The sequence below is a fragment of the Corylus avellana genome, chromosome 11 (genome assembly GCF_965113065.1).
Source record: "Corylus avellana chromosome 11, dhCorAvel1.hap1.2, whole genome shotgun sequence".
NCBI classification, from domain to species: domain Eukaryota; kingdom Viridiplantae; phylum Streptophyta; class Magnoliopsida; order Fagales; family Betulaceae; genus Corylus; species Corylus avellana.
This window is the reverse complement of record NC_142500.1, coordinates 4743125-4757234: the sequence shown is the minus strand read 5'-3', so window position 1 is coordinate 4757234 and position 14110 is coordinate 4743125. Positions and strand designations below refer to the sequence as shown.

The window sequence follows — 14110 nt, the reverse complement described above, 5'->3', positions numbered from 1 at the left end:
TCGTTTTGGCCATTTGGTGGAGGATATGAGGAGGGTTTTGCAATCCCTACAACGCTGGCAGTGTGTATATGTAGGTAGAGATGCAAACAATGCCGCCCATAAGCTTGTGAAGATGGTTGTACATCATGTCATAGACAAGGTTTGGTTAGAGGAAACTCCTGAGTGTATTCATGATGTTATTTTGATGGAGCAATCTACTCTGAGTTAGTGATATATGAAATCCAATTTCTACTTTTCAAAAAAAAAAAAAAAAAAAAACCCACAGATCTGTAACCACATCATTAATTGACCTTTATAGCTCATTATTTATGTTCAACGAAGAATTACTTCTTTAATATTTTTTTTACTCACTTTAATATTTTCTTTGAATAATGCACATCACATTTTTATCTTATTTTGTTAATGTGACACCGTCAATCAACTCTTGAATTTGATTTTTTAATAATTGTTGATTCAAAGGCTGATTGATAGTACCACATTAACATTGGGAAATGCCTAGGCCGGCATTTGGAGAATAAAAGTCCAGTAGTTTTAAAAACACTGACACAAATATCTTGATGTTTGAAAAAAAATATATATATATTCATTAAAACAATTATTAGCCAAATTTTTTTTTCTCCATTTTAGCTATTAAATTACTATTTTTAGCTAATTACTTTTTCAAAACACCTAGATCTCATTCTCTATACTCACTATTCAATTTAAATATTTTTTCTTAATGATTTCTTTATTTTTTATTTTTAATCTTACTTTATACTTTATTCTGACTATTTAGTATAAATAAGATAATTTCCTTTCCAATTTTCATTCACCTCAACTCTAAGTTTCTTTTTCAATTCAATTTTTTGTGTTCTCTATGTTGTTCACCCTCTTTTTGCATACTTGTTGAGTCAAACTCTGATGAAGTGCTAGAAATAATTACAAGACTTGCTATAGAAGAATATGGATTGGATAATGGGTGAGGATCAACATTAGATCGTTATTCTATTCAATGTCACATGTTCATTATGCGTGATCGACTGTAATGCCACAAAAGGCTTTTTTCGCAACTATTTTCCTGAACCACCAATATATCCTCACAAATATTTTTCGAATTAGGTTTTGGATTAGTCGTTCTCTTGTTCTCCACATTCAATTTGCAGTTTTTAGCTCACAAATCATATTTTCTCCAAAATAGGAGGAAATGACTAGCAAACCCAATGATTAGGTGGGGGCTGATATGCCTAACAAGAGTAATGAAATAAATGCCTATGTTTTAACATGCAAGAGTCATTATGATATGCAACTATTGTGATTTAATATGTTTTACATTGTTACATGATATCAACTGTTTCATTCACTTCATATTATAAGTATGGAGTTACATGTATACTAAAGAAAAGAAAATGGAAAGGAAAATAGAAGTTTTAATTTTACTACTATGTAAAATTCTCTCTAAAAGGTATGACTTACAAAACAGTTATGACAAAAAAATAAATTTTTATGAAAACTATGCATTGCAATAGCTGCTTTACAAGCAATAGAGAGAAATTTTATAAGAAAATGGGACTCACATCACACTACAAAGGTCGGTATATTTATACTTGCTTAGCAGTAGACTCATACATCTACTTCTAAAATTGCGGAAATTTACAGACATTTCTGAGGACCCATATGTAACATTACTTTGCGGTGAAATATAGCAAATGATATTACCAACTATGGAGCGTCGATCTATCAAGCTGAAAAGGGAACAAGGTTGTGGCTAAGAGCTCAATCAAACTTCGGCTTAAAAAGATCATATTTAAATTGTTTACGTTCATATAAACAAATAAGCTTACAACTTACAGGTTTTACCAAAAAAAAAAAAGATTAGATAGATATACTTGATACATTCATAATATACAATAAAGATAATGAATACATCAAGAGTCACACGCACAATGAAAATCTGCCGTCAGCTTCTTCAAACCTTCTCATAAAGCCAACTTCTGAATTGTCAATTCCTTAAGAGAAGCTACTATTCTCAGAAACACCTTAAGATTGTGGCCTATTTTATCCTGAGAAGACAACAGCCAACATGTAAATATCCAATTTCTAAAGTCCATGAGCGCAAATATTAGTTAAGTTGCAACCTGAACCCAGAAAAATATGACCAGACTAAAAGATCTGGCATTGCCATTTAATTTGTCGAAGAAGCCATCAAGGAAGTTGAACTAAACTAAACTCTACTAAGGTCCGTGAAGGACCCATTTCCAACCAAATCTCCACTAAAATGCAAAAAGCAGCACTAGGAGTCGGAAATCATTTCTTTACTAGGAAATAAACAGCAAACCAGAAGGGGGGCATAACGAGATGATGGATCTCGTCTTTCATTATTATGACCATTATTCCACCACATTGAAGGCAAGGGATTTTCTTTACCTCATTGTGAATATCTAAATTCATAAAATTAACTTGATAAACATGGCACTAATGCAATGAACAAAACAGACTTCGAATCTGATCAGACACTAAACTGTAAGTCATAGAAGCATACCTCACTTAATAACTCAAGCCGTTCTAATGTTGGAATTAACTTTCCACACAACAAAGATATGTCCTCTCCTGACTCTGAGTTGGCACCGTAAGTAATTGTTTTCACAGTTCCACTGTCACCCGATTTGACAAAACTGCTAATAAAAACTTAGATTAGCCAAAGGAAAACAACATTTAATGGCAAAATGACATCAAGTAAACATGCACACAAGAAGAATGGATCATTGCTTTCAGGGCTACCTATCCTGGAAATGGATTAGGATGACATTTAGCACGTGTTCTGCGAGGGGAAGTAATAAAGCAATTAGCTGATCTCTATTGCCCACAACCTCACACATTTCCACCATTGCAATATACCTCCTGTGCAATAAAAGGGAACCATTGCAAAAACAATAAGAACACATTAGATGTTCCAGGAAAAAATATAAAGTTATTAATGTGACATGAAAACTCATAATACACAATAAGGACAAGCAATCAAGGAAGGCCCAGATGGATCTTCTTTACAACTTACACAACATAGGTGATTGCGAATGCTCTAGCACATATGTGATACCATTTAGAAGGAACATATGTAATTAGCCAACAGAAGATACTACCAGAAGCATATCTATAGCTTCAATTAAACATGTGTATGTTCAAGTATCAAATTGCTGTATTAGTCAAAGGATTTCATGTTTAACTGCATCCAACTGAATCTAATCTTTAGACATACTGGAAGTCTTACAAATTAGACTGTACATTTAACTCAAATTTGATAGAAAAACAAAAGAATTTAACAGAAGAATAAACCAAAAGAAGTAAGATGCATTGTCAGTACATTTTAACACTTTATTGGAAGAACATCATGAGACTGTAGAGTTATGCCCAATGTGGATCTTCTGGAGAGAGTGAAATAACCGCATCATCAGCAGTATGAGCTAAGTTGGAATTCGATTAAGCTATGTTTTCAGGATCACCTTGATTGGCTGAATGCATTAGCAAGCACAGTCCAATGTCATTCCCAATCTTTTAGATCTTATCTCTTTGGATTGCAAATTTTTGGAAGCTGATATGTACACCTGCTGTATACTTGCTACCTTTTCCACTTTATGCTCAATGAAATTCTACTACTCATCAAACAACAGTATGGGAGGCGATATTGTTACATAGGTTATTTAAAAAAATGGGCTTAATTATTGTTGCCCTCTCTTAGACATTCTTTTCTATATATAGAAGCTTTGTAGAATATTCTGGATAGGATACAGCTCACTAGGGACACCTCACCATGTTTCTGGAATGGGGACACATCACACCCTTCTAGCATATGGACACATCATATTTAATGGTCTTCAAATTTTATATCTAATAAGTTAAACTACTAAGAGCATTCCCAATAGAGGAGCCATATTTTTATGTAAAATAGCTTCTCAAAACTCACTTTTATCTAGTTTAGTTAAGCCATTTTTAAATGTCTTTACATCCGATTAGCTATATTTCTATCTATTCTATTAAAATATTTTTAAAAGTAAGAAAAGTATTGGGAAAAAGAGAACACGTGAGAGGAAAAATGGAAAAAGTTTTGGGAAAAAGAGAACATGCAGAGAAAAAGTAAGAAAAGATTTGGAAAAAAGAGAAAAACAGATGAGAGAAACAATGAAAAATAAAATAACTCCCTTAAAAAGTACTGCTACATTTAGCTTCTTTTTTAACTCTTCCAATCAAATATCTATTTTACATTTTCTTTTAGCTAATCCAATGTAGGGGGTTTTTTAAACATTTGAAGAGTCATTTTAGATAAAAATAACATTTGGCTCTTCCATTGAGAATGCTCTAACAAGTGAACATAGGAATTAATTAACCAAGGCACACCAGCTGAAAGAAATTATCTGGTATTAGCAACTTTAACAACACAGAATTGGCATACAAAGCTTATATTTGCAAGTCATGGACCAGTCTACCTAGTTTTGTCGTGTTAGAGAATTATGCTTAAGTTCCAAGGCAAGGTAAAGAATCTACAATGTTCTAGCAGATTGTAGAATCAGGTGCAGTGCAACAGGGACTTACCTATCCCATGCCCCCAGCCTCCAAACCACACCATAAAACAGAGAAATAATGGAAAAAGAAAATGTAGGATCTCTTTTAATCTATTCGGCCCCAAGTTTCAAACAAAAATAGAAACATGATAATAATGTACAACCAAATGTTGACAAGTTGTGGATTTATACGATAAAACTTATCATAGAGTTTTTTTAAAAAAACTCCATGATAAGTTTTATAGTATAAAGGAGCATCTTAAACCCATTTCAGCATAATGATCAACCCTTCCCAGTTATAGATAAAGAATACCATTTTCTTTATGAATATAATAATAGAATATCCTAGAATACAAGTTTTTCTTTGATTGTGGTTGTCAACAAATGTCAAAAAGTATTTTGGGTTTATCGAGGACATTGCTAACAAATTTCTAAGAACCTGAACAATAAGCAAAAGATTCTAAAGGAAAGAGAAGAAAGAACTAAACTATCTAGTCAAAAGAGTAAACAGAAGGTGAGACCAAAAAAAAAAAGAGAAAGAATTAAACAGAAGATGTGAAGAGAAGCAGGCAGTAATAATTACCTTTTATGTATATCATCAGATGATGAAACACAATCTTTCCTAGAACACATAGTGATAATTTCATCCACCTCCTGCCTTGATAGTTCATTTATGTCACGAATCTGCCAAAGCATGAGCATAGTATTACTGATAATTAACATAGCAAATATAGCAATTAACCAGTATATAGATAGAATGCAACACAAAGATAATATTTATGCTAGTCTGCGATCCTCTTGCACCTTATTGAGTAGTAAGGATTTTTCCTCTGCTGCTCTTTCTAGAGCAGTTGTCACAGAATTAAGAAGAGAACCAAGTAAGTTCAATGTGGGCTGTTGAAGTCCAACAGCAGCATGGTAATCTGAGGGGGCATCTGAAACCTGTGAAAATGCATGTCAGTAAGAGAAGAAATATCTGCCCAACCATTGAGTACAATGTTTCCCAAACTGACACAGGTATGAAATAAAAACTATATAGGTTCATTTGCTCAATCTTTGTACACATACCGGGAGTCTCAGGGATTTCTTTGTGACCAGAAAATATAGGTAGGAGCTCAGGCTGAAGCATAACTGAAATGAGTTCAGTTCTGATTTCCTCTGATTCTAAAACACAAACAGGGAGAAAAAGAAAATGAGAGAACATAATGACTAAATAGGAAAGGAGAGCACAGTGGTTATATATAAGCTGATTCCTGACTTGGCTATGCTTTGAAAGAGCTATAAGCAAACCTCAAGATGCTGTACAGATCGAAGAAAACTAGGATTCTCTGACTCACGAGAGAATAGAGCACGCATCATACCAAATAGCCCTTGAACAAAACCACATCCATCACTCTCTTCATAGGGCCAAACCTGAAAAAAAAAAAAAAAAAAAAAAAAAAAAAAGGAGAGAAAATCAACAGTTTGTTAAAACAAATGCAACCCTAAAAAAATAAAACAAGAGAAAACTAGTTGATAGAGAAATAGCAGGACAACTTTTAATGAGGTATAAGCAAATGGATACTTTTGGATCCACTTGGATGCCCATTAGAATGCTTAACATCTCTCAGTGTTCATATGCCATCCCACCTACCAAATAATGTGATAGAATTTCTCGCATAAAGCCAGAGACAAGTATCAGACTAGCCCAGAACAAATCTTTAAGGATCATTACCTTGCTGAGTATACCAACAACAAGATTGATCTGCTCCATTGTCAATTCATCAGCTTCAGAAACATCTTCCCGAAGAACTTGATCAATTAGCAGTTGATGTCCTCTGACAAAATCTACGACGTCATGAACAATTTTATTCTTCACCTATTATACACCCAAATTTATAAAAATATAGCATTTTCCAAAATATATAAAATAAGGAAAAACATGGAAGACCTCAGTAAAACCTTCAATATTTCACAAAATTGAGAAATAAAATCGACAGAAGTTTCTCAATCTGGCATATTAATTTGAGTAAAGTTGTAAATTTTGATCAGACATGCTCGCTCATGTGAGCTGGAGGTCACACCAAGATTTAATTGTTGACAGAGCATAAATAGTTATAACTATTTGAAGGTCATACTGGATCATGATCTGTTCCAACTTTTCCACGCATGAAGAGCATAGGTATAAATGGAAGACATAACTACTAAAAGCACAGCACTGAGAAGCAACAGATTGTCCAGTAAGAACAATATCCTTAAGTCTAGAGGAGAGAGGAATTCAGGTTCAGTTTGGACAAAGGCAGATCTAATTAATTAATGAGTTCTTTGACAGGTAAAAGTTATTAAATGAGGTTCCACCAAGATAAATCAGGATTCTATCATAAGAGAACCACAGTTTTGCAAAAGCTCAAGTGAAGCATAAAATTGCAGTTTCAAAGGAGATGCATTACAATATATAAGGAATTTGGCAGCAAAGAGTTCCAACATCTAAGGAGTTAATTCAACTAGTTAGGGTAAAAAATTAGAAAAATGAACCTGACCTCAAAAAATTCAGATGTATTAACCAATGAAGTTAGAGAAAAGACCAATCTCAACATTGGAGTTATGATCATTCGTTGTTTGTCAAAATCCAGAGCCACATGTCTTTGAAGCTTCATGTCAAGCCGCCTCAAACTTCCCTGGTAAGTAGTTCAGTTTCAATTTCAGTGAATTGAAGCAAATAATACCAATGAGCCAATAGACAGTGGTAATTCACCTGAAAATTGACTGCCCTGCAAGAAGCGATATGCTCTAAAGTACCCATAGAATATAGAACCTGGGCTCCAGATTTTCCATACTTGTGACTAATTCTTAATAGTAAAGCAAGTTCAGCCTCAAGGGTACATGCTCGCTGCAACGACACCAATGAATGCCCACCATCCTAAAACAAAAGTTTAGATTAATTTATCATATTGAAACTTCGTTAAAATGAATATCACCAACAAAAGAACGTAGAAGCAAAACAATTAGGAATTCAGACAGTCCAGAGGAAAAACAAACAGGAGATCCCCAATTTAATGTCATAGGAAAACGAAGACATAAAATTTAGACTCCGTTTGTTTTGACGTAAAACAATTTTTGAAATGTTATCATCATTTTCGGGTGTTTGTTCTGGATAGGAAAACTTGGTCAACCAAAAATCTCGATCAACCAAAAAAGAAGCTTAAAAATTGGGAAAATGGTTTACATTTTCAAATAAATGCAAAACATTTTCTGCGAGAGACCGAGACTCGGCCTCAATCTTCTTCCCCCATCACCCCAACCCCTTCTCGTCAGCCCAGCCACCATCAAACAACTGTGGGCCCTTGCATCTTATTATCCAAATTATGTCACTGTTTTAGTACATGATCTGGTAAAACATAAATGCATGAACTAATGGTTACACTACAGCAGATAGAATAAACACCTCGTATGAAACATTCTTGATGCTCATGAAGCAGGATCTTAAAAATCCCCTGCTTTGAAGTTGGCTTAAGAAATATCTCTCATGATCAATACATATCAAAGCATCTAGAACATAGAGTGAGATTGTCTTCCCAGGTTCACTTCCTTGAGTTGCATCCTTTATTACCTGGAGATTTGAAGTTAAAAAAACATGTAAAAGATCAAGAGAGAGGGAAAACAGTTGTGAAAATCACATGGAATTCAAAGAAAGCAAATAAAAAATATTGAGAGAGCAGTAAACACACGAGAAAAATAATACCTAAAGACCAGATAAAAATCCCAAAAGAGACACCAAAAGCACCAAATCTTTAGTCAATAAGAAGCAGGACTTAAATTTAATACAAAGAAGAATAACGTAAAGAATAATAAAAGATTAATGTCTCATGAAGAACGAAGCCCTTCGAGATTAGTATGATTATAGTTCAAAATAAGATGAATGCATCAGTGGTCAATCAATACATGAAATCCTCCAAGATGTGCTATATAATTGCATGATAATCTGTTGCCCACACTCATTTAAGAAAGAAAACAGACTAAAGGCATATGTGAGTATATGTGTGTGTTATAAATAAAAGCCCCTCAGCATTTCTAGTCAATAGAGATATAATAATATATAACAATTGTCGATGCCCAACTTTCTACTCTAGAATCCCCCACGCACCTTTTCCCCGTACCCAGCCAAAGAGATAACAACTGTTCAAAATAGCTAGTAATCAGTTGAGAACTATCTGTAATGATCAATAAGACCTCAAATACCTTTACGCACATCCATATTATGAAATATGATAGATATAAGTGTCTCTAGAGTCCATGCATGTAGGCTTCATTTGTTTCGATGTAAAACGTTTCCCATAAAACATTTTCCATGTTTTCTGGTGTTTGACTATACTTGGAAAACTTCGTCAACCATAAAAAATTTTCATCAAGTGTATAACACCACATTGTTTTCCATAAAATGGTTTATAGTTTTTTTAAGCACAAGACATTTTCCTTTTACAGCTTTTGTCTTCAAACCCTCCCTCCTGCAAACGCCCACACCATGGCACACACTAGACACCACCCCCTCTATTGCCGGCACCAACCCCAGCCAATGCCACTCCCACCAATAGAAAATATTTTCAGCCAAACATTAGAAAATTAATAGTTTTCCCGAAAAATATTTTCAGTCGAAAACGTTTTATGTCAAGAAATATTTTACGTTGAAACAAACGGAGCCTTAATTTCGACATTGTACACAAACAATCAGAGTAGGAACAAGAGACCCACCAAATCCAAAATAGATTGTGCCTCTTTCCTTAAAATATAAAAATTAGCTCGAGCCAGTTCAGCCTTTTCTTTGTCCATCTGAAAAAAAAAAAAAAAAGGATAGGATAATCACCATGAATAATTCTCCCAGCAACAGATGAAACTGCAATTTTTTGTTTTTGTTTTGATAAGTAGATGACACTGCAAATTAAAGAAACTTCTGCATTAAGTTTTTAGAAACAACACACCTTCTCAAGATCCAGATCTTCACCCTCTTGCTCATCAAGAAGCAGGTTTTGAAGAACTGTCATTGGAACATCAGCATCAAGCATATGCCGGCAGTACTGGAAATAGCTAAGAAGCAGAGCATATTGGCTGAAGATAGAAAGATAAGTGGTCAGAAGCCAATGGAAATGTTTCAACAATCAAAAACGGCAAGGATATCTTAACTGAAACCATACCGTCTCCTCAAAGCTTCAGAAGACTCATTTCTAAGAATTGCCATGACAAGCTTAAACAATATGGATTGACAAGCACCATTTGATAAATGTTTCACCATGATAATGTCAAGACATGTGATACCATCTGAATTCAAACCCCCAGGGGACAAAAATCTTTCATCTCGTAGTTTCGCCATGCATGTTAAAGCAACCTAAAGAGATTTGATATCAGAACAAGTCAAAAACAATAAGCAACAAGAAAGTGCAAGCTGCAGCAACACCAATGGATCAATGTACCTGGCACAAAATAGATGCCATCTTCAGTGAACAGTCTGGAGAAGCAGATGCACTTAGAGAAGTATCAAGAACCCTGTCCATGACCAGATGAAACAATTACAGAGAGTCTAACAGAGTAATGAAAGAAGCACTGATGATAAAGAGACCCACTGAAATAAAACTTCGGATCGATTTTCCAGCAACGAAATTCTCCTTGAAGCAGAGACCTATAACGGCATTTAGTGGGGGAGAAATGAAGCAAAATTAGAGAATATAAACTTGATAAAATATATTCCATAATTATGTCATAATGCATACCTAAAATCTCAATTCAATGAGCTCTCACTTGATATACAATAATATGTAAAGAAAGAAATTAACAGACCTCAACAATTTGAGACCAGCCAGTTAACATATGAAGTTGGGCAGCTTGCTCCTCAAGGTTCTTATTGTACTTCCATCCCCATCTCAACAACTGTTGAATTGTCTCTCTTACATCATTTAGCTCAACTTCACTGCCAAAGTTACTCAACTGGGGGTAAACAGAATTGAATTTCTGATACAATAAACTAGAATCAGCATCAGAACTCTCTTTATGAAGTTCCCAGAAGAAAACATATACAAACCAGGAATACACTATTAGAGAACAGAAACCCAATCTCTGGCACTTAATTCAAGAAACCAACCTGCCAAAGTTTGTCACGGAGTGAAGCAAGGTCAATCAAACGATCTCCACGCTCTGAATAATAGTAGACACCACCCTTTCCAGAAGTTGCTGGATTCCCAAGTATGTCCTCTACCTAAAAATCACACACAATTAAATGCAGCTCACAGGAACAAAATAATTGAATACCGTGAAGAACTAGAATCTTACCAGCAAGTCATATTTTAAATTAGAAACAATCTGAGAAAGCTTCATAGTGGTATCAGGGGATTTAAATTGGAGAACTTCAAGCAACTCCAAAACCTGATGTAACATTGATCCAAGAAAGAAAATCAATTTTCTAGCAGCAAAATAATGAGAATGCAGGTCCCACCCACAACAGTTATAAAAGTTGGAAAATTTGAGAATGTTGCAGTAACAAGAGATAGCAACAACAATACAACAGTCTTAGTAACATCATCATACTCATTCACTCAAGCCTTTAGCAACAAATTTTAGTAATTGGTCAAAACAAGAAATAATCATATGGAAAACCAGAAAACAGACAAAGAAGGATCTCAAGACATGCAAATTATAGTTTGTTGCTATTCATATATACTTCTTCATTTGGTAGGGTGTTTTCCAGTCATTCTGTTAATACTGCCCACTGATTGAAGAGGGGGAAAAACAATAATAAAATAAACAATGGAACAATATAACTCGAAACCTAAGTAAAATATCAACTTAATGAAAATACTCGCAGTACGATTTCACTTTGATCCTTGAAAGAAATAATTATTTATTGAGTAAAATGATAAATGGAAAATATTTTTAAGCAAGAATATGCTTTAGCAAACTATCATATAATGCTCAAAGCATAAAAACCAATTAGAACCAAAAATTTATCAGGTTATGCCAATAGGTTATAGAAGAAACATAAAATATTCAAGTAACAAACAGTACCTTACTCTTACTGATAGTTCTGGTTCCAGAGTATTCTGCACCATTCTGAAGAAAGGAATGAGGTATCATGCCAACGTCTCCAATGTCAACAATTTCCCCCCCAAAAAGATGAGCAAGAATATTGTGACATGCCTCACGGTGATTGGAGCTACTCATATCACCAGCATGCAACTCAATTGCTAAAAGTTTTAACAACCAAGCTCTCTGGACAAAAGCAACCAAGAGGGATGTCAATATGGATGAAGTCTTAGAAATGAACAATATTGATAACATCTACATGAGATTCATGGAGTTTAATTGTAATACCCCAAACAAACTTCATGGGGATTATGTGCTTATTCATTACTCTCAGTACTTTAGTTTACCTTGTCATAAGAGGGATACTTGCATGATATTTTATTTTTCAAGGACTTCTAGATATTTTGTGGGGATCCTTTGAATACTTCAGAAGACATAACCATATATATTTTGTTAGAATAGTTTGTTAGGGTTAAAAGAACATGTTGGGGTATTTCGGTCATTGTATTATATTTTACAATATATATATATATATATATATATATATATATTATGAGCTGAGAGAGGCTACGTAGAACAACATAGCCTCTTCTTCCTCTATTTTCTTCCTATGCAAAGCCTACAACATGGTATCAGAGCCTAGGGTTTGATTACATTGCACACCCTCTACCTACCTTCAAACCACATCTAATTGGGCTTCATACCCGTGATTGGGGGTGGATGGTGCTGATATTACCGTCATCAATGGTGTAAACAATATTTTGGACTAGAGCAAGGTGCACAAACTATGGACAAGTATTACAATCAAGTTGTGGCCATATGTAAGGAGAGGAACATGTATCAGCTACTCTCCACTGACATAAAGACTGGAAAATGACGTCAAAATATGAATGTGGTTTGGTTTCTTCTCGGCTTGAAACCCGAGTATGTCTGTTCATGCATAGATTTTGGGTGGTCTAGAGCTCCCATCTCTTCCTATGCTCGGATTCAACGTGCTACTCTTTCTGATACTAGTTCTCAATTGGGTTCTAAGCGTAATGGAGATAGTGCTGCTTCGGTTGCCGCCCCATGGTGGTTCTAGTAGTTCCTGTTGGGGACGTGGAGGTAGAGGTTGTAGTGATTCTCATGGTGGTTGCTGGACTGGGAGTCATGAGCCTCACAAATGCACTCATTGTGGCTGTAGTAATCATTTTGTGAATTATTGTTGGGATCTACACAACAAACCATCTAGGTCTACCAATCAAGTTTCCTCTTAGGAGGATTCTCCAGCCACATCTGGACCACCTGCTAGCTTGAGTCCAGCTCTAGATTTGATTAAATTTCTATACATAAAATGAGTATAATCAGTTCTTAGCCCATGGCTCATCAACTCTAAAGTAAATGAACATATGATTGGTTCGTTTACTTCCCTCTCTGATTACCATCCTGTCAATACACCTCAAAGTGTCACCCTCGCTAATGGTTCCCTCTCCCGAGTTGCCGACTCCGACACCACACGCATTGTCCTGATATTGAGTTATAGTCTATTTTCATGTTCCTGATTTTCCTTCTAATTTGTTATCCATTAGTAAAATTACCCAAGATCTTAATTGTTTTGTTAGTTTTTACCCCTTTTGTGCATTTTTTAGGATTTCAAGACAAGAAGGATGATTGGTATGTGGCATGAAGTTAGTGGATTATATTAACTGGATCTCGCACCTATCTCTCCCTCTTGCACTCTGCCATCATCAGTCTCTACTCTTCAATGACACTGTTGTCTTGGTCGTCCTTCACTTTCTACATTGAAGTGTCAATTCCCTAGTCCTAGTCCTCAGTTGTCCAAGCATTGTGAAGCTTGCCAGCTTAGTAAGCATCTATGATATTACGAAATCTTTTTTCTTTTCTTTTTTTGGGAATGAGATTTCCCAAGTTCAAAATCTGTAGAGAGCTCAATATCTAAATTCTATACAAGTCAGACTCAACTTGGACCACATAAGCAGGACCAAATCCACTTTTATTCCACCCGCTTTGATTACATACATTAAGTCAGATTGGCGAGTAACCCACTCTACTCCAAACATCTGAAAAAACAAAATTCCAAAAATCTGCCACAACATCACAATGTAGAAGGAAATGATCAAGAGTTTCCCCACTCCTTTTGCACGTTACTTTTTTAGGTGGCAAATTATCGTTTCAATAAACAGGACACTTGAGTTTGTTGAGGAGCTTGTTAGTTCATCTATTTTTGGGGTTAGACATGCGTCACTTTCTGTAGTGTTGGGGATGTACACGACTCCGTATTTTGAAACTCTTTTCCTTTTCCAACGTGTTAGGTCGTGTTGAATTTGTTTTGGAGTCCTTTATTTATTCCCAGTCATTGAGCCATATCTGGAGATTTTTTTTTTTCTTTTTGTGAACTTGTGATATTTCTGTAATTAATAGTTTTCTAACCATTAAGTGAGGATTTCAAACATTTCGAATATCAAGTAAGAAGTAGAATGTTTGTTAAAGGTTTAGTGTTAATATCAACTGGTTTGGTATTTACATGCCAG

The 14110-nt window shown here is 35.0% G+C and overlaps 1 protein-coding gene across 3 annotated transcripts in view; it reads right to left on the bottom strand.

The window, feature by feature from the left end:
* Window positions 1–1632: 1632 nt before the first annotated feature.
* Window positions 1633–14110, bottom strand: part of EMB3142 (nuclear pore complex protein (DUF3414)) — a 38862-nt gene continuing 26384 nt past the window's right edge. The window contains exons 26-45 of one of the 3 annotated variants that reach the window (XM_059575887.2): window positions 11562–11765; window positions 10830–10922; window positions 10642–10755; window positions 10341–10511; window positions 10127–10182; window positions 9977–10049; window positions 9701–9891; window positions 9488–9614; window positions 9261–9338; window positions 7957–8121; window positions 7267–7431; window positions 7052–7189; window positions 6247–6390; window positions 5823–5945; window positions 5601–5696; window positions 5337–5474; window positions 5116–5216; window positions 2758–2877; window positions 2519–2654; window positions 1633–2039 (exon numbers count right to left, since the gene is read on the bottom strand). In XM_059575887.2, the coding sequence (XP_059431870.2) occupies window positions 1956–2039; window positions 2519–2654; window positions 2758–2877; window positions 5116–5216; window positions 5337–5474; window positions 5601–5696; window positions 5823–5945; window positions 6247–6390; window positions 7052–7189; window positions 7267–7431; window positions 7957–8121; window positions 9261–9338; window positions 9488–9614; window positions 9701–9891; window positions 9977–10049; window positions 10127–10182; window positions 10341–10511; window positions 10642–10755; window positions 10830–10922; window positions 11562–11765 (2517 nt within the window). In that variant the 3' untranslated portion in view covers window positions 1633–1955. Of the gene's footprint in view, window positions 2040–2518; window positions 2655–2757; window positions 2878–5115; window positions 5217–5336; window positions 5475–5600; window positions 5697–5822; window positions 5946–6246; window positions 6391–7051; window positions 7190–7266; window positions 7432–7956; window positions 8122–9260; window positions 9339–9487; window positions 9615–9700; window positions 9892–9976; window positions 10050–10126; window positions 10183–10340; window positions 10512–10641; window positions 10756–10829; window positions 10923–11561; window positions 11766–14110 lie in introns of those variants that run through there. The other 2 variants (XM_059575888.2, XM_059575889.2) reach the window with 2 other exon arrangements.